Source organism: Merops nubicus, unplaced genomic scaffold (genome assembly GCF_000691845.1).
Source record: "Merops nubicus isolate BGI_N331 unplaced genomic scaffold, ASM69184v1 scaffold15212, whole genome shotgun sequence".
Classification (NCBI taxonomy): Eukaryota; Metazoa; Chordata; class Aves; order Coraciiformes; family Meropidae; genus Merops; species Merops nubicus.
This window is the reverse complement of record NW_008591806.1, coordinates 33,840-51,892: the sequence shown is the minus strand read 5'-3', so window position 1 is coordinate 51,892 and position 18,053 is coordinate 33,840. Positions and strand designations below refer to the sequence as shown.

At 39.5% G+C, this 18,053-nt stretch overlaps 1 protein-coding gene across 6 annotated transcripts in view; it reads left to right on the top strand.

Annotated features, from left to right (window-relative positions):
- Positions 1-18,053, top strand: part of ETV1 (ets variant 1) — a 64,773-nt gene that overhangs the window by 42,714 nt on the left and 4,006 nt on the right. For 5 of the 6 annotated variants that reach the window (XM_008950400.1, XM_008950399.1, XM_008950403.1 and 2 more), the window contains 5 exons: positions 8,422-8,489; position 9,135; positions 10,855-10,923; positions 13,807-13,976; positions 17,728-17,829. In XM_008950400.1, the coding sequence (XP_008948648.1) occupies positions 8,422-8,489; position 9,135; positions 10,855-10,923; positions 13,807-13,976; positions 17,728-17,829 (410 nt within the window). The remainder of the gene's footprint in view (positions 1-8,421; positions 8,490-9,134; positions 9,136-10,854; positions 10,924-13,806; positions 13,977-17,727; positions 17,830-18,053) is intronic. The other variant, XM_008950401.1, reaches the window with a different exon arrangement.

Genomic DNA, 18,053 nt, shown 5'->3' with positions numbered 1-18,053 from the left:
TGTGAATGGATATGGAATCAACCCTCATGTTAAGAGAGATGACAGAGGCAGAAAGACACATCAGATATATATAGCTGTTTATTTGGGGTACCCAGTTAGGATTGAATAATTTTTAAAGAACATTACTTGTTACATATGTTCATGACTTTCTTTGTATTTCTAGGCAAGGAAGTGAAGGAACATCATGTTAGGGTCCCTGTGAAAATGCTGCAAAAACAAAAGAAACATGTAACACAAGAAATCTGGCAGAAGTGACATGGCTAATTTGGAAAACTTTGCTGGGGCTGGACTGAGCTTTGTTTGGGCCTAAAATTGACCACTCAGCTGTATTAATCTTGAGGTCATCTTTCCCTTTCTTGAAACGTTCTACCTCATTAAGTGCACAACTTCCAGCCTCTGTAACAAATGAAGGAGGGGCTCCACCTGCAAAGCTGTTTACAAGCATGGCTCTCCCTCCCCCAAACTGTTTTGACCTGTGTGCTCCAGAGGCAAGAGTGCTGAGGCAAAAGGCTGTCTCATAATTCATCTGCAACAAAGGAGTTGTATCACAGTCGTGCACGAAGTTGTAATTATGACAGTTCCTAACCCCCTTTGTTTGTTCTTACAGGTATAGGATGTCGTTAGCATTCTGCCATCCCTCTTATAAATACATATTTACCTAATGACGGAGAACACAATAAAATGCAAGAGTTCCTTTCAAATACCCCATGTGGTGTTTTTTGAAAAGCAAATCAGTGTGAGTTAGTGTGGAAAAAAATCCCTAGTAGCACATTCTTCCCTAGAAATCAGCTGACAAGTCCTTAAATTTGGGAGTTTGCAAAACAGCATAAGGGAATGTGTTGAATTAAAATTTCAGGGGGACAAAAAAAATTAAATTTATTCCTTGGAAGCATATTTATTTGCTGATTGCTGTTTTATTTTTTTCTTTCCTTTTTTAAACAACAGTTGATATTCTATTGTACTTCTTGGAGGTAAAATTTATTTGGAGATGCTAGTGTGAAGGAAAAAACAATCTTAGTTGTCAGTCAAAGTCAGTGCAGATTTACTTTTTCTAGGATGTTGCCTAGTGCATTGACCAGTGCAGCATTTAAAATTACACAGTTCTTGGTGCTTCTTCTACTGTCTTTAATTATATTGCCTAGTTTTTGTACAGTGCTTTGAAAATGTAAAGCGCTGAATGAGTGCTAAGTATTACTACTACAATTACTCCCCCAGGAGATTATTTCACAGACTAATAGACCTCACAGTTAAGAAATATTTCTTGATCATAGGCCTGAATTTTCCCTTCCATCAGTTCCATTCCTTTGCTCGTAGCTACATCTCGTCTCATTCTAAATAATTTCTTGGTATTAATGTGCCACCTCTAAATCTCTGTAGACAGTTTGGATGTATACTCTTGGTCTGTCTGTGTGAATTGTTGTTAAGATCTTCCTTCATAAATCCTCCGGCTGCTTAATCTTTACCTCAGGTTCTCTCCAGGTTTTATTTGACTTTTTTTGGGTGGGGAGCAGGCTGCAAATATTTGCAGTATCTTTGAACACAGTATTAAAAAATGCTCTGTGAAACAGAACTAACTCCATCCTTTTCCTGGACACAGTGCTTGAGTACGTGCATCTCAAAACTGCATCTCCTTATGGCCTTAAAGAAATTCTTTTACACAGCAGTTCAATTGTTCTCAGTGAAAATCCAGCTGGTGTACAGGCAGGAGGGGAGAGGGGTTAAGGGTTTGTTCCTGAATTCAGGAGGTTTAAGAAATCTCCTCTCCTCATTTTGGTTTTGCAGTTTTCTGAAGTCTTACTTCTGTGGTTTAAAATAATTCACCCTCTTATTTCAGGAGCCTGTCTTTGCTGTGTTGCTTCAGTGAACGAGTGTGGATTTTGTTCGGTAGTTAAGCTACACTGCACTTTGTACTTGCTCTTAAAACACATAAACACAAATCTGCTGTTGGATAGTATGACAGTAGAAAATGAGGGCATCTGAGAGGGGAACTTGGGAAACCTGGGCTTCAGAATACTATGAAAGGCAGAACTTTAACTTTTGAGTTGTGTCCCATTGAGCTGATTTCCTCTGTTCACTAATTATTCCTGAAAGAAGTCTGTAGTTAGAAGTGAAATCTGTAGTTAGAATAGAATTCGTTTTGTAATGTTGTCTTCATGAAAAAAGGAAAACGCAAATATCAAGTTAATGTGAGCATATAGGCAGGAGACTGTACTCTTTTTCCTTTCAAAGCAGACAATATGATCTTAAAAAATTGTCCTGCAGTCCCTGTTTTTCAAAGAAATGGATAAATATCCTCTAAATCTACAGTTACAGTAAGTGGCACTGGCTAATGATTTGATTTGAGGATTGAAAGCGCAGTCTGGATTTACTCTTTGTGCATTAACGCAGGTCAAATGGACACAGACTGCATTTTAAATCAGTAATGGAAGGCTGAAGCCTGCCTTAAACCAATCACATCAGCCTTAGCCAAGACCGATTGATCCCCAGAGGCGCAGCCCTGTGAGCACAGCTTTTATATGAATGGACTCTGTGCAGCCTGAAGTTTCATTCATAAAATGGATGCTGAAGGGGGAAAAAAAAAAAAACAAAAACACCAACCAAAAAAGCAACCAACCCACACACGCCAAACCCTGGAATGTCCATTTATGCAGAGCTGAAGGGTGTAGTGTTCCCTCAGCTGCTGCTTTTGCCAGTTGCCTTAAAGTAATGATTAATGCTCCTTGGCCCTGCCTGCCTGTAACCGGACACCGTTTATGGCCTTGGTGTGTTTCTAATGTATAGTGAATGAGAAGGCTACATTCTCAAATCAGAAACATAAACAGGAACTGGTTGGTCTGAATTCCATTCAAATATGTCACTTCAGCCGTGCAGTGTTTGTCCAACTTCGATTTTACAGGCAAGGGATGGGGCGGGGGAGAAAAAGCAACACAGACATTTTTGCAGTTAGATTACCAACAAAAGGAGTGAGAGAGAGAGAAAATACTGCTGTCTTTTGTTGAATTCAAAGGGAAGCAATGTTTAAAATACATTTTACAGTTACTGAGATTAATAAAAGCAAATACATGGTTTTAAAGTATGCTCAAAAGATCAGCTCCATGTGGAATTTCAATTCAGAGCTGAATGTATGAGCCTTTGTTTTCCTGTTCCGCTGTATAAAAAGTTACACATCGCCTAGGCAGGCTGTTGACATCTGGTCTCAGAAAATGCATTAGATGTTGTCATAGATCTAAAAGCTGAAGTTGTGGAAAGGAAGCTGTTTGCTTAAGGGTTGGCTTTTTTTTTTTTTTTCCTCTGTACGTGTGTAATGGTTCCACTTAGATGTGAGCTGGTGGGACCAAACCTAGTTCGCCAGCAGGATTTTGTCAAGTGAGATGTAAGAAATTACACTTAACAAATTTTAATTAGCTATTTTTTTAGAAGGGAATGTATGTGTGTCTGTGAGTGCACATGCTTGTAGATTCTTTTTTTTCCTAATTGCTGGTACAAAGGGTAGTGACAGACAAAATGATGAACAAAACCTTCCCCTCTGAATGTTTTTAAACTGCATAATGATTTAGGAAAAAAATGCTTAATTTTTAAGTTGCTTTTTAGAGAAGATAGTGGCTCTGTTTTCACCAATGTAACTTCAGTGCACCTACGTTTTTCATCCTGAACCTGCTAATGAAAAAATAATGCTGACTTATGTATATCCAGGGTTTTACAATTTGTAGTACTGTGTTGTAATTACATAGCTGCTGAGTGGCTAGGACTTTTAAAGGTATTTGACCTAAAACCTGACCCACCAGCATTTGAGTTGTGAAATATGTTCAGGTAATTCCAGTCTAGAGATACTGTCATTAGTTTGAGTATTTCTACCTGAATGACACCTTTGGAGAGAAATATGAGTTCTAATCTATATGTGTTCTACAGGTTTACAACATCATAGGTTTCACGATGAAAAAGAATCATTTAGTACTTCTCCATACGTTTTGATCCGTTATACATGGTGCCACCTCAGCCACTTCTTGCAATCGAGTTTGAAGAATTGCTTTTCTTGCCAAAGAAGCCCAGTCTGGTTTTCAGTGATTCCAGTATCATTCCTCACCCTTGAGCTAGTTAGAGCTTCTCCATGGTGGTAAACAGCTGCTTTCCACCAGGAGGCTAAATGTGTTTGGGTGGTGGATGGTGTGCTGCTTTGTAAACACTTTGTTAGAGCCCTGGGAAATCCATGAACAGAAAAGTGTATTTGCAGCCTGATTGTGATGTTTTATGTTTGAGGCCAAAAGTATGACGTGTTCTAGCTTGAACATCTTCTTTTCAACAGCCTACCTTAGCGTCTGCACTTAGTAGAAATCTTTCCCACTGCATCAGCCACCTCTCCCTGTACCAGAGAGGTGCTGGTATTGCTCAAGTAAGAGCTTTGTGGAGCTCTGTGGAGGGAGGACTGGTGTACTGTCAGTGTGTGCAGCACAGGGTCAGGGCGGCACGTGCACGTGGTGCCTGGGAGCTTGGTTTGTCCCAGCTGCCTGAGGGGCTTGTGCATGCCCTTCCGTGCCCAGCAGCACGAGGAGAAAGAATCTGCATGTGCTCTGCTTCTTGCCCATGAGAAGACAAGTGGCACAGCGTATTTAAGTCTGTTTGTATAGATGTACCAACTCTGAACTGCTGAAATAGGAGCCAGAACCCACGTAATTACTTTTCAGACCAAAAGGGTGATCGAGGAGAATATGGTGTAGGTTAAATTCCAGGACTGGCTGTATTCACTGCTAGCGGAGTACCTCTGAACTTTTGGGGAACTACTCCTTTGGGAACAGTTCCTTTTGGGAACTGTTCTTCATATGATTTAGTTGGTAATAAAGTGTCAGTCAGAGAAGTAGGAGGCCAAACAGTAAGAAGGTTCTAGTTGTAGTGTCATCACTTTGTTTTATCCCTGTAGGAAGGCAGGGAAGTTTCACACGGGAGTTGGGCTGTTTGATGAATGGGAGTGCCTGGTTAGCAGCCTCGCCAGCACATGGATCCGTTCAGCCGAGCTGCCACGTGGAGAGCAAGGCCCGGCAGGTAGCTCAGCCTCTTCCCCCCTGCTCCAGGTTGTGCACGCCTTCTAAGCCTCGCTCTCCCCATCCCGCTCTCTGCACATGCACATAGGTAATGCAATACCTCTGTATCACACTGTGCTTTGTCACGTGCACATGGGTGGTGCTCTGGGCCTCCAAATCTGCAGATGATGATGATAGAGTGAACTAAAAGTAATTCAGAGTTAGAGCGTAACATAACAATGTGTCTTTTAGAGAGGAAGGATATGTCAGGTCAAAAGCAGGAACAGCTGAAGGATAAATCCTGTTTCAGGTTTCCTGATTTTGCTTTGCTCTGCTTCACTCAGAAGACAGTCACTTCATCCCATTGCCTGCAGGAACTTTATCATCCCTGCGTCTTGCCTGGCTATGGACATGGGCTGAAAATCTGTGTGTTTCTCTGCAGGGTGTGATTGTGGGTCTGAAACTTAGTCCTTATCTCTGAAAAACAATGAGAAACAAGGATTTAAAGATTCCTTACCTGCTTCGAGTTATACAGGGCTGAGAAAACCTGGCCCTTTAAATTCTGATATGATAATCGATATGAAATACTTCCTTACCAAGGGACCACTCAGGTGTCTTACTTGATAATGAAACCTACAACCTGTGCCTGCTAAATTTAGTATGAGATCTTTGTTGTCCTGAGGACCTCTGGGCTTTTTCTGCTTTCATATATTTTGATTAAGGCACAGCAGAGCTTATTTCCAGTATTTTTCTCAGTGTCAGTCCCAGATGAGAAGGTATTTCTGCAATGTCTACATTACATGTAATTTTAAAACAACACCTACTGGGAAAAAAATGGTTTCAAACCAACATGATATAAGGCTGTATTCACTGTTTTAAGGTGACTGCTATGTTGCTGTTAGCAAGAAGAGCAATGAAAAATAATTCTAAATATTCCAAATTAATAATAAAAGGTGAAATAATTTTTTAACATTTCCATATTTTTAGTTATCTTTTTTTTAAAGGGACTCTGCTGTTCCAGAGATGATGTAACTTTACAGTGTGAATTACTTCATTAAAAGTCTAAAATAAGTTTGTTGTGTGTCCTAAGTCCAGGCACATTTTTCTTCAAGGACTGAAAATTGCTAAAAGGTGATCAAATCAGTTACTTCAGACACTTGGATCCTGCCCTGGAAGTATTTTATGCCTACTTCTGTTGTATTTGTTGTCTTGAAACAATGCTTTAAGGAGAAGAAAACATATAATTGCTCTGTAATTTCTGCACTAAAATGTTTTCTTTTGAAGTAGCTACGCTTAGCTTGTAAAAATACTTCTGGGTCTTAGTCAAGCATTTAGTACAATTTAAAACTGCAATGCTAAATTTCATTGGTTGGACTTTTTATTAGATAAGGTAGAAATGAAAGCAGCAGGCAATTTAATTAGCAGTAATTTTTCTGGGCAAGTCATTACTTTGATGAACTTCAGAGCAATGTTTATGGCTCCTAATTAACCATGTTAGTCATTTGATTGAATAATCACTTTGGAAATGTTTCTACAATTTGATTAGAGTCTGACCCACTCTGATAGTCATAAATTAACTGATAGCACTTTAGGATAACAAGACTCTAGTTACTTTACGAGAAATAAACTCTTCCTTGCTGTATTTTTTGGTCCTCTGTGGACTGTTGAAGCAAAATCTAACCAGTAGATTAAGCAATGTTGATACAAACAGTGCTTGTCTTAAAGAGACTCCAGATGTTAATTATAATTGACTTAGGAGCATGGGAGATGAAACCCCAAATTGGCTAAGAACACAACTTCTTGGATGCATGCAGAATTCTTTATTCCATAGACTCCGCAGTATCACTTTGCAAGAGTGAAGTTCATGAGTCAAAAGGGGTTTTGCTGCCAATACTAGTGAGTTTTTACCTAAAATAGAAAATAGCATCTGTTTCAGTTCTACTGCTTCCTCTTTTTTTTTTTTTTTTTAATGTAGATTTTTCCATTCTCCTTAAAATTCAATCTACTTGGTAACATGAGTGATTCCTGGCAGGTGAACCACTACTTGTAGCCTTGACTTCTAGCCTACAGAGCTATACTTGACTCAGGTGATCACTGAGTCGCTGATTCCTGTGGTTGCTCAGAATAGCTGCCTGAGACATTAGAGATTCTTGAGGCCTGAGCAGGCAGGCACCGAGTGATTTATCGAGAGGGGACGTAATGAAGAGTTCAGCACAGATGAGCAAGAGAGACCATGGACTGTTAGAGGAAACTTATTATTACTGCCCTGTGTTTCACTTGTTTTGTGAAGTCAGTGGAAAACCTCATTTTCTTATCCTGCCAAATCTTTGATACTCATCACTAGTCAGTGAACAGTGAAATTTGGAATCACAGCCTGAAAGAGTCTGTAGGCAGTGTTGGAAAAATAATGTCTGCTCTTTCGACCTCTGCATCTCTTGAAGAGTTTACAAGGTACTGGAAACAGATTGCATAGCTTAGAGTAGGAGTTTATCACAAGATCAAATAGACTTTGTTAAGCAAGATTTTTGATATCCCAGAAGTGGGTTAAACACGGTCTAGAAGGGCAAATATTTATGGTGTATTTCTGTTTGCAAGTCCCTGTGCACAGAATGTGGCTACTCTGGGACAGCACAAGACATGGGGAAAAAAAGAAAGACATTTAAAGAGCACTGGTTTCATTACTTCTGTTTGTTTTTTCTCATTCTTCTTGCTGATTTGAGTAGAGGTGGGGAGTGGCAAATATATGTCTGTTTTACTTAGAATGTGCACAGTGATTTTTTTTTGTGTGTGTGGGTTGCCTTTTTCCTTTTAAATATGTATAGGTTGAAGGTGAAATTGATGCATCTGAATTCCTAGACTAAATGCTTAGCAATTGCAGAGAAGTTCATTAACCCTTCAAATCCTTAACTGGAGAATATCCTACTCAATTCACTCCAATGTTATAAACTTATATAAGTTATATAAGCTTATATTAAGTTGGTAAGTCTCAGGTGTGGTTGGTGGGCTTTCCTGTGTAATCGATGGAGAAGGTTAGGTTGGATTAGTTAGAAAGATATGCAGGCACAGGGATTAAAATATTCCTACTGTCTTGTGAGGGTTTTTTTTTCTCTGTGAATGATCTAAAGTGTAACTGTCACAGGAGTCAGCTTTTAGCAAAGCTGGTTACAATAAGGCTTTGGATTCAAGTGCCTGTGTTAGATGGGATCTGTGGTCCTCACATTATGATTTCCTCCTCTGCCATGCCTTGTGCGTGCTGCACTGAAATGCTGACTGTGTGTTGACAGGTTCCCCCTCGCTGTAACTTGCATCATTTTTGTTGCTCTTCTGCCTGCAGCCTGTCTCATTGATAACCTGAACCCTTTTAATTCCAGACAGTCTTTTGACTAGCATTGTCTTCTCCTTTCAGAAGTGCCTAGCTGCCATTCCATTTACATGAGGCAAGAAGGCTTCCTGGCTCACCCAAACAGAACAGAAGTTAAGTTTTCTATTATGTATTGCTTTTGTATGAGAGAAACATAAAAACGTAAAAAGCCTGGAGGGATTTGAGGCTCACTGGCTTAATTCTGCTGCTGGAAAGTCTCACATCATCTTTCTTTCCCTTCCTTGTCTTGAGTTTCTGATGTGCTGATTGTTTTGTAGCTTCTTTTAGTGCCACAAGTTGATCAGGATAGGAACAATTTTATTATTGCTCATTCTGCTTTTCAAAGCCCCTAGCAGTTGAAAGGAAGAGACACTTAAAAATTTGTCTGTTTTACCTTTTCTGCTGAAGTGATATTTTCCAGGCTGTTGGTGTGACAGGCTCAGTTAACTGTTAAGTAACCCATTTTATACACTAAAGTCGGTGAAGGTTTTCGGCTTTCGCCTTCATTACAATTTTTGCAAAGTTTTCGTGCTGCTCGGGTCCAAGTTGTACAGCCATGTGATGCATACCAAACCTCCCAGTGATCTCAGTAGGACAGAGCATTAAGAGTTCTGAATAAAAGCACTTTATATGTATTAAAAACAAGAAATTCAATAGAACTAGGAAAAAATGACCACTGAAAGAGAGATTGTACCCTCCACTTTCCTGCTTTGGTGTATTTTTCTTGTCAATATGTGACTTTTTGTTTGTTTGTTTAGGGTTTATTTGTTTTTCTTCCAAGGGCCAAATTGCAGAAACATGAGGGAAATTTGTGTTGATATTAATGAGAATTCAGGCAGATGTATGAATCAAAGTCATCTAGTAAGACTTCATTCACTAGTGAAAAGGCACAGCTGGAAAGATAACGAATCTGGCTAAAAGCTCAACTGCTTTTGGTCTGGAATAAAGACAGAAAATAGAACTAAAAGATAGTGTTTAACAGGGAGGGTGAAACAGGAGATGGAAATTTAGAACAGTATTGGTAAGTGAAATTATATGAAGTGTAGAAGCTTGAAAAGGGAGGTGAAAGACATCAGGGAAAAATCCACAAACTGCAGGGCTAAGGTCAACAGATTTGAGTTATAATCACAGCACAAATAGGGGAAAAACAATCTTAGCCATGTTACGCACTCAGAATTACTTAGAGGTGGTAAAATGGTTGTGAACAATGTAGAAAAAGCAGTGATGTTCAGCAGTTATTTTCTGCACTTGGAAATTGGTCAACATGATTTTATGGAATAAAAGTCATGTCAAATCTGATTCTATTCTTTGCTGAAATTAAAAATTTGATTAATAAAGATACTTATATCTTATAGTTCAACATTTTATGGCATTCAGTTTGCCATTGCATTACATTCTGATTAAGAAGTTAGCACAAAGCCGTATCAATAAAGTACACATTAAATACATTAAGACCTGGCCAACTGACAGCTCTGAAAGTGGCTGTCACTGGGCAATCATCTCTGAATGGATTGTTTCTATTATAGTTCTTTAGGAATTGATATCAGGAGTGTAACCATTCAACGTTTTCAGTAAATATATGGAACAAAGTTAATAGATAACTATGGCACAAAGACGGGCAGAGTGGTAAAAACAGGCAGGACAGGGTAGTCACAGAAAACAATCTGAATTGTTTGGTAACCTGGACACATTAAATGAAATGGGGTTTTAATATGCTGAATGTAGAGCAGGCCTAAGGAACAGGGAAACAGTACGTTGGAAAAAATGATTTTGAGATGGGCCTCCTCCTCCTAGGCTTCACAGTGGGAAACCAGTCCAACTAAACACTGCAACTGTATGGCAAAAAGGCCTTCTGTGATATTTTCACAGTCAAAAGGAGGGTCACAGAGAAGCAGGAGTGGAGGAGGTGTTCTGTCTTGCTAAGTAGGCACTGGTGAGGCTGATGCTGGCATGCAATACAGTTTTGGTTAGACAAAACATAAAAATAATACTGAAAAGTAGGAATATGTATGAAGAGAGTGCTAGGAAGAGTGCGAGGTTGCAGAGATTTTGCAGAGCAATCATAATTGGAAGAAACGTTAAGGTGTGGGGGGGTTGCTTCTGTGAGTGTGAGGAGGAAATGCTGAGCAGGACTCCTGTAGTCTCTCAGGGAGAAGACCTACAGGAACTAATGGTTAAAAGTCAAAGCCATGCTAGGTCAAACAGGAAATGAGACAAACATTTCGGAATAAATCATAGAGAAAAATGGGTGCTTTTTCGTTTCTGCAGGTGGAGATTAGCAGTCTTTTGGAAGTGCAGCACACGTGAATTAAACACCCCTGTACTGAGGCCAAAATGTTGCGATGGGGCTGTGTATAAAGGATGTGGGGTACTAATCTGATTCCTTTATGACTTAGTGTTCCCTCTGGCATTAAGCCTATGATCTCTTCTTTCTCCATGCCTGTTTTATATAAACACCTCTCTCTTTTTAACTTACAGGCTGTATGTATGAAAAGGGACCTAGGCAGTTTTATGATGACACTTGCGTTGTTCCAGAGAAGTTTGACGGTATGTTTGAAACATCTCTCTCTTTTTCGGGGGGTGGGGGTGAAAAAGGGAAGACATGAGGGACTTTTCTCTGATGCTAATCAAAAAAGCTCAGTAACATCCAACTGAGGATTCCATAACACACCATTTGTAATGCACCCAACTAAAGCTGACCTTTGCCTTTTGAAACCGAACTCTCCTCTTCAATAGGATGTCGTTTGACTTTTGCCAGCGAAGGATGCTGTATCCAGAGTTGCAGCAGAGGACCTCAGTTCATGTGCTGCTGAGGAGTAATAGGAGGATTTCCATTGCACTGATGATCACATACAGCTTGTTGTTTTGTGATTTAATGAAAGCTGTTCTTACAATTAACAAAACAGTGGAGAAAGCCAGAGCTTTGGTTTTACTGAGGATTAAGCCTCTTGTCTCACTGTCTGTGAAGTGATGAATAGTGGGGAGTGAGAGTATAGGGCATTTTTTGTGTTTGTGTCAATGTCTGTGCACTAGGTTAAACATTCTACTGGTGTATTTTTCAGTGGGATTGATAACAAATCAATGATCTTTTCACAGTGCTACCCATTACAACAGATTTCTTTTTTCAAGAGCAATTCTGAGGTCAATTGAAATAAATGGCCCAAATTTTCCTCAGTTACTCTGATGCAGAATCAGTTTTGTGGTGTAACTCAGTTGATTTGAGTTTTATTTGATTACAGACAAAGTAGATGGACGCAGTATTTCTTGCTGGTGACTCTCTTAAGTCTACAACTCAAGGAAGTAATTTGGAATGCTCTCTGACCATAGCTAAAAGAAAAACTGGAGAAGTCTTGGGGCTTTTCTCTTGCTTTATTTTGTTTGTTTTCCCCTGCAAATGACTTGCGTAGATTACAAAGCTATTGCGTGTCTAACAGCATTTGTTGTGTTTGCTGAAGAATGGAGACAAAAATGAAAGTAACCCAAGAATGAAACATTCCTCAAATGGAGGTATCACATGCATTTTGGAATTGGCTAGGAATGGCAAGAAATAAATAGAGCATTTTAAATAATGTTAGACCGAAGGGAATATTGCTCAATCGATCGTGGCATTGTCACTGGATTGACATGTTCACTGAAAAGGTCATATATTGAAAGTCTACTGCATATACATATGGTGGGTTTTTTTTCCATTTTAAAGCATATCATGTCATGTTTTTTTGTCTTCTTCCCTAAAAATGATTGTGGACCTGATCTGTTTTCAGTACCAGTGGCAAATTGATATTTACATTAATAAGAATGGGATCGGACCCTGTACTACAAGAAGTTAAAATTCTTCAGGGGCAGCATTTGGCTATGTCTTTCTTGAAAATCCTTTTTGTTTGTTTGGGTTTTGTAAAGGGGTGGCAATAAAAAATGAAAAAAAAAAAAGGTAAATAAAGTAAAAGAAATAAATGTTTTGAAATATTTGTGTGCTTGCAAAGCAAGCAGTCTGCTGCTACCTTCTATGACTTTCGATTGAGAGAACACCTTGTACTTAACGGGATTGATGTGATACAAGTAAAAATGTTTATACTTCTGGCACGATGACTTTTGAGGAAAAAATGGCAGATGTGTCGTTGTGTTTTGGCCTGTAAAGCAAAAGTGGGGTAAGTCCAGGCCTAGTCTTGATGCTTCAGAAGTAGATTCTCAGCTGCTTCATTTGAAATCAAAGATCAGCACAGGCAAAGAACCTGATCCTCTGTAATTCTGCACTTGCTATATGCACATTGCTCGGCTATCGTTAAAAGAAAAATCCTGTCCTTGAAGAAGGCCTGTAAGGACTGGAATTTGAACCTCACATAAACCAAAAAGCCTGGAGTTGATTTGTTTTCCACAGCTATTGACTCAATTATCTTTCCTGATTGCAACAGGAAGAGTTTCTCAATTTTTAATATTACTAGCCTTACTTTCACTACACGGAGCCATTCTGTAATGGCCATCAGAGCATCCTAATGTTGTGGTTGAATGTAAAATCCTGTCTTTCCATATTAAACAGGTCGCTCTGCTTTTTGGAGGGTATTGCTCTTCTGGTAGTTGAAATTAGGTGTTTTACCAGCATAACAAGGATTGCTGTCATTGTGGGCAGAAAAAAATACTCTGCTTCAGCCTCAGACCTTTCAGCTGTTGGTGCATGAGTTGTTTAGCATGAGTATGATTTAAAGACAACAGAGACACAGCATGGATATAGCAGGATCGCTTTTCCTTGGCGGTTTGTGGAACAAAGCTTCCTGTGGACCTGAAGTTTTACAAGAACTAATTTACTGCTTTTCAGGGGAAATAATCTAATATGTAGATAGGAATAAAAGTAATATGTGCTTATGTGCGAGTCCAGTATGCCACAGAGGAACCCGCATATCTGCAGGATTTGCATACCCATACATAAAGCACATGCTATTTAAGTCCCAGTCAAATACTTTGTCAAATTTTCCTTAGAAGCATTTGCATGCAAAAGAAGTTCCACTCAGTAGGGTTTTGCAGCTTTATGAAGCATACATTACCTTTTCAAAACTGGGGCTTGTGCAAAGTGTAGTACACAAACGCAGTTCTTCAGACATCATAACAAAAATAGTTCATGCTATTTCAGATAGAGGATATTGCAGAGTGGTTGGCAAGTGAGATTTGCACGTATCAAAAGAAAATGGGATAGGGTTGGGGAGACTTCCATAAATCGTGACTGAATTTTAATAGTTTTTAGTATATTAATATGTTATTGTAAGAGTGTTTACAGCTAAGAGCAGACAGGGCAATGTTGCATTTGTGGGTGACTAGGCAGTAAGAATCCCTTCCCTCTCTTTTATTAACTCTACTGATTGCTTTGATGGTTTATCTGACAAACCAAGTGACGATGCTTTTTGTGCATTTCTCATGTAACGTTGTTGCAATTCTGTGCAGGTGATGTCAAACAGGAGCCGGGCATGTACCGTGAGGGACCCACATATCAGCGGCGAGGCTCGCTTCAGCTGTGGCAGTTCTTGGTAGCTCTTCTTGATGACCCATCAAACTCTCACTTCATAGCATGGACTGGCCGAGGCATGGAATTCAAGTTGATTGAGCCAGAGGAGGTAGGTCAGACAGACAGCATGCCTTGATATCCACTCCCCCATCCTGCAAATTTAATAGCAATTCTTCATTCTTAGACCTTATTTTTGCTCTAATATTTTGCTCTAGTAGTACTTTAGAAGGATGACAGAAAGGACTGGCAAGAGAAATGCTTCAGTTAGGACAGAGGCGTAGTTAAGCATAGACTTTACTCCTGATCCTACAAAGTAATAACAGGGTTACAAAAACTCTGGGTAACTAGGGTTACAAAACATGGCATTTTTTTGGGTCTGGACTTTTCGGAATCACTTCATGGGTAGAGCTGTGTTCCAGAATTCTTTGAAAACTTACTCCTGAATTGTCTTCAATGCCAAATATTTTTCAGCATGAAGATGTGGGAACTTGACACTTCTAGGCTGTAGACTGAAAGACCCCAAGTCTGACAGATGGCAGAAGAGGAGGTTAAGATTGTTAAACAGTAAAATCACATCAAAATTACATAAATCCCACTCTAAAGAGAGTCTTCTTTCAAGTCTTCCTGCTTATCTGTATTGCTAGATTGTTTTAGTGCACACACAGATCCTAGGCTTGCTTGGAAGCACTCATGCACATGCACAAGCTCTCCTGATCCATGAAGGACTCGTGGGGTAGATAAAATTACTTGTATTAATGAACATTTGCTGAAGCATGACATAGTTCACTTGTGTGATAAACAGGCATAAATTGAATATTTTATTACGTAAACTTTTTTTGACTAGGTAACATTACGTAGTCTCTCCTGTGTTCTGAACAGCCATGGAAGCTGCTGGAAAATCTGTCGTGTGTGAATTTTGTTGTTACACTGATATGAATGATTTGATTAAGATTGTCAAAAAGCAGTATTACTCTGGTTTACTTTTTTGCCCCTTTGGCAGGGTTAGGTAATAGAGGAGACTGCAGCAAATTTTCCATCAGAATCCCCTCTGATTTAGAGCTGAGTAGGAAGGTTTGGGGGTGCAAGGCTGGTTCTGTGTTCCACCAGCTATTTCTACTGTTCCCCACCCATCTGCTGGCAGAAGCAGCCTGAAAGCTTTCTTGCACTTAAGTTACATGATCTGCCAATAGCCCTAAGGGGAAGATAGAGTCATTGGGGATGGCAACAGGACTGGTGTCCCTTTCCTTCCTGACAGGGTCTAGCTGAGGGACAGGTCGCTGTAAGGATCTGTGTGCTGACTCTCATTTATTAAAGCATCCTCTGTGACAGTCACTGTGGCAGATCCTGACACTGTGCATCTGAGGATTTGACCACAGAACAGTCTTACCTGATCTGATACCGAAACTTTTCTGGCGAGTCTGCAGCCTTAGCAGGTTACAGGGCCTTCTTATTTGTGTGACCTGGCCCAGAACAGAGCAAAATCTTTGGAGAGGCTTCTGCTTGATTTTGGTGAATGAGCTATGTAATTTTCACCCTGCTCCAGTCTCAGTATTTTTTACCCTCTTTAGGTTATGTCCAAAGCTTTTCAAGACTGAAGACAGTGAAAAATGGTTTCCAGCAGATGGTGCAAAAACTTTATAGATTTTATTAGCTAAGGAAGGGAAAGTAGCAAAACAAAACCCTAAAGGTTTCCTTATTATGTAATTTCCTGAAGAATTGGGTATTGTCATTTAAGTTAACCGAATCATCTGCTTGTCTGACTTTGTAGCAGTTGTTTTATGTTTTTAAGCAGCACTGCATCCAAGGTCTGGAGGAGGCAGGCTACTTGAAACTTGCCTCACTCCTGTGTGCTTTTAGGGGATTAGAAAGGAGCCTAAGTTGTTTTCATATGAATGTCATGGATCTGACAGAAACTGTCAATTAAAGTAAGAATAGCCTATGGGAAGTTTCACACTTCTGTTGGCTGCCAAGTGTAAATTGAAAGGAAGTTAAAGAGCTTGTTGGTTCAGCTGTGGCAGGTTAGGATGTCAATGACATGACCTTTCCATCCCATCCCATTCTGGAGGTTTATGCCGTTGTAGAGAGGGTGACAACAAAAATGAATATGTATCAGCTCCTTGAGCACCATAGTTCATTCAGAAAGTAGATAACTTTGAGCTGTGGAGGCTAAGAATTGGGCGTGGGTCCATTTATGGTGCTTTATCCCAGGGACAGCAGCCTGCAGCAGGAAGGTTAAGTGGAAGGCTAAAAACTCGAATCCCTTCCACAGTGCAAGACTTGCTAAGTGCTGTGCAGCTCAGACACAGGAAGACTCACTTACCAAAACTACTTCTGGACCTGCTCGCTTACTTAGAACACCGAAGTACCACACCATATAGCATATTCTCCACAGTTACTTTATTGTAATTATCTTTGCTGTGTATTTATTTATTATGCAAGACTGTGATGTTGGGGACTTCTAGGACTCTGATTAAAGCAGAAAAAAACTTGGTAAGAATGAAAAAAGAGTGATGTAGGCACGTCTTACAAAGGTGAGTAGGTGAATCAAAGTTACTCATCTAGGCCTAATTACAGATGGAATAAATTGCCATGATCAGAGGTATGTTTCAATACACCTATAACAGAGCTAAGTTAGCAGAGCCTTGATAATTTACATAAGCCTGAAAAGACGCACCACTGAAAAGAAATAATGCTTTCAAAAGAAATTTTAAAAATTAGTGTCCAGATGGAGATCAAAGTTTGCTGTTGTTATTTAGTCCCTTCAATTCTCAGTGCTGCATGTCATCTGTGGTTTGCATCAAAAGACTCCAGACACCTATCAGAAAGTTTCATAGAGCAGTCTGCAGAGAAGCTGCTTGGCTGCTCTCTCCTTTTTCCAGAGCTGTTTTCATATGCACCTCTCAAACATTTTTAAAGAATATGCTTGAAGAGTTCATCAGCTCTGACATTTTTTCCCCCTCTGATGACATAGTAGTCGTTCGTACAGCCACTGTTGAAATGTCACCAACAGCCAATTAGAATTTCAGGTTGGGAATAAGCAGTTAAGCTCTTTAAACAAAAAGTCTCTTTGTCCGGAACTATCTTTGGCAATAAAACAGAAAGCATAAAGGCAGGTAGAAATCATAAGTCAGAGCAGAAGGCATATTGTTTTCCATGGAATGGCTTCATGAGTTGCTTGCAACTGCCTTTTAATTTTTTTCTTTAAGGGAAAGTATATAAATGCAGCTGTGAAATTTCTCTGCTGTTCTTCATGCTACCATATACTACCATATAGTTGTTCCAAGTGATTACCCTGCCTCTTCTGATAATTCATTTTCTTTGCTGAAGTAATATTTAATACTGAAAGTTGGCTTTTGGCTCATGTCTCCTAATAATCTCAACATCACTGTCATTCCAAGTACAGTCTGTATTAGTTCATGAGCTAAATGTGCATGCATGAGTGTTTAATATAGCTTAGTGTTCTGACAGCAAACAAAACACAGGGATGGTACAATTATCCAAAGAAATGTTTCCATCTTTCAGTAAAGTTTTCTGGTGGAACTTGATAAATATTTTTTTATGTAATATTTCTTAACATGGCTTTATTTGTTCATTTGTTTTCTTTATTAAAAACAAACACATGCACCCCCCACCATGTTTGCAAATAAGTAAATCTGCTTCAAGTTTAATGAATGACTGTGTGTCCAATTAAAAATCGTAGTAGTACATGGGAAATTCAGGTCATGGTAACCTTTTCTCTTGTGTTTATTCATTGCACCTGCAGAGTTCCCCCCTTCTCAATCCCCAAATAAAGTATCTGATGATAAGATCTGCTTATTAAATGCATTTAACAAATCAATGCTAATCCGTTTTTGTGGCAGGTGGCACGTCGCTGGGGGATTCAGAAAAATAGGCCAGCTATGAACTATGATAAACTTAGCCGATCACTTCGCTATTATTATGAAAAGGGAATCATGCAAAAGGTGAGTAGCTAATTCTGTATTTTCTTTCATGGGAGTGTTGCATGTTAAGCCATTAGTCAGTTTATGAGGAGTACTGCTAACTACGTTGCTTAGGTAGGCTTTGCATGTATTTAGGCAAACACTAAGCTTTCTCACCTACCAGGTCCAGTGTGTGCATCAAGATTTTTTTTTTCCCCCTATGTAAAAAAAGTCTGTGGTTTTAGTGCACACAGTGCACACCATGA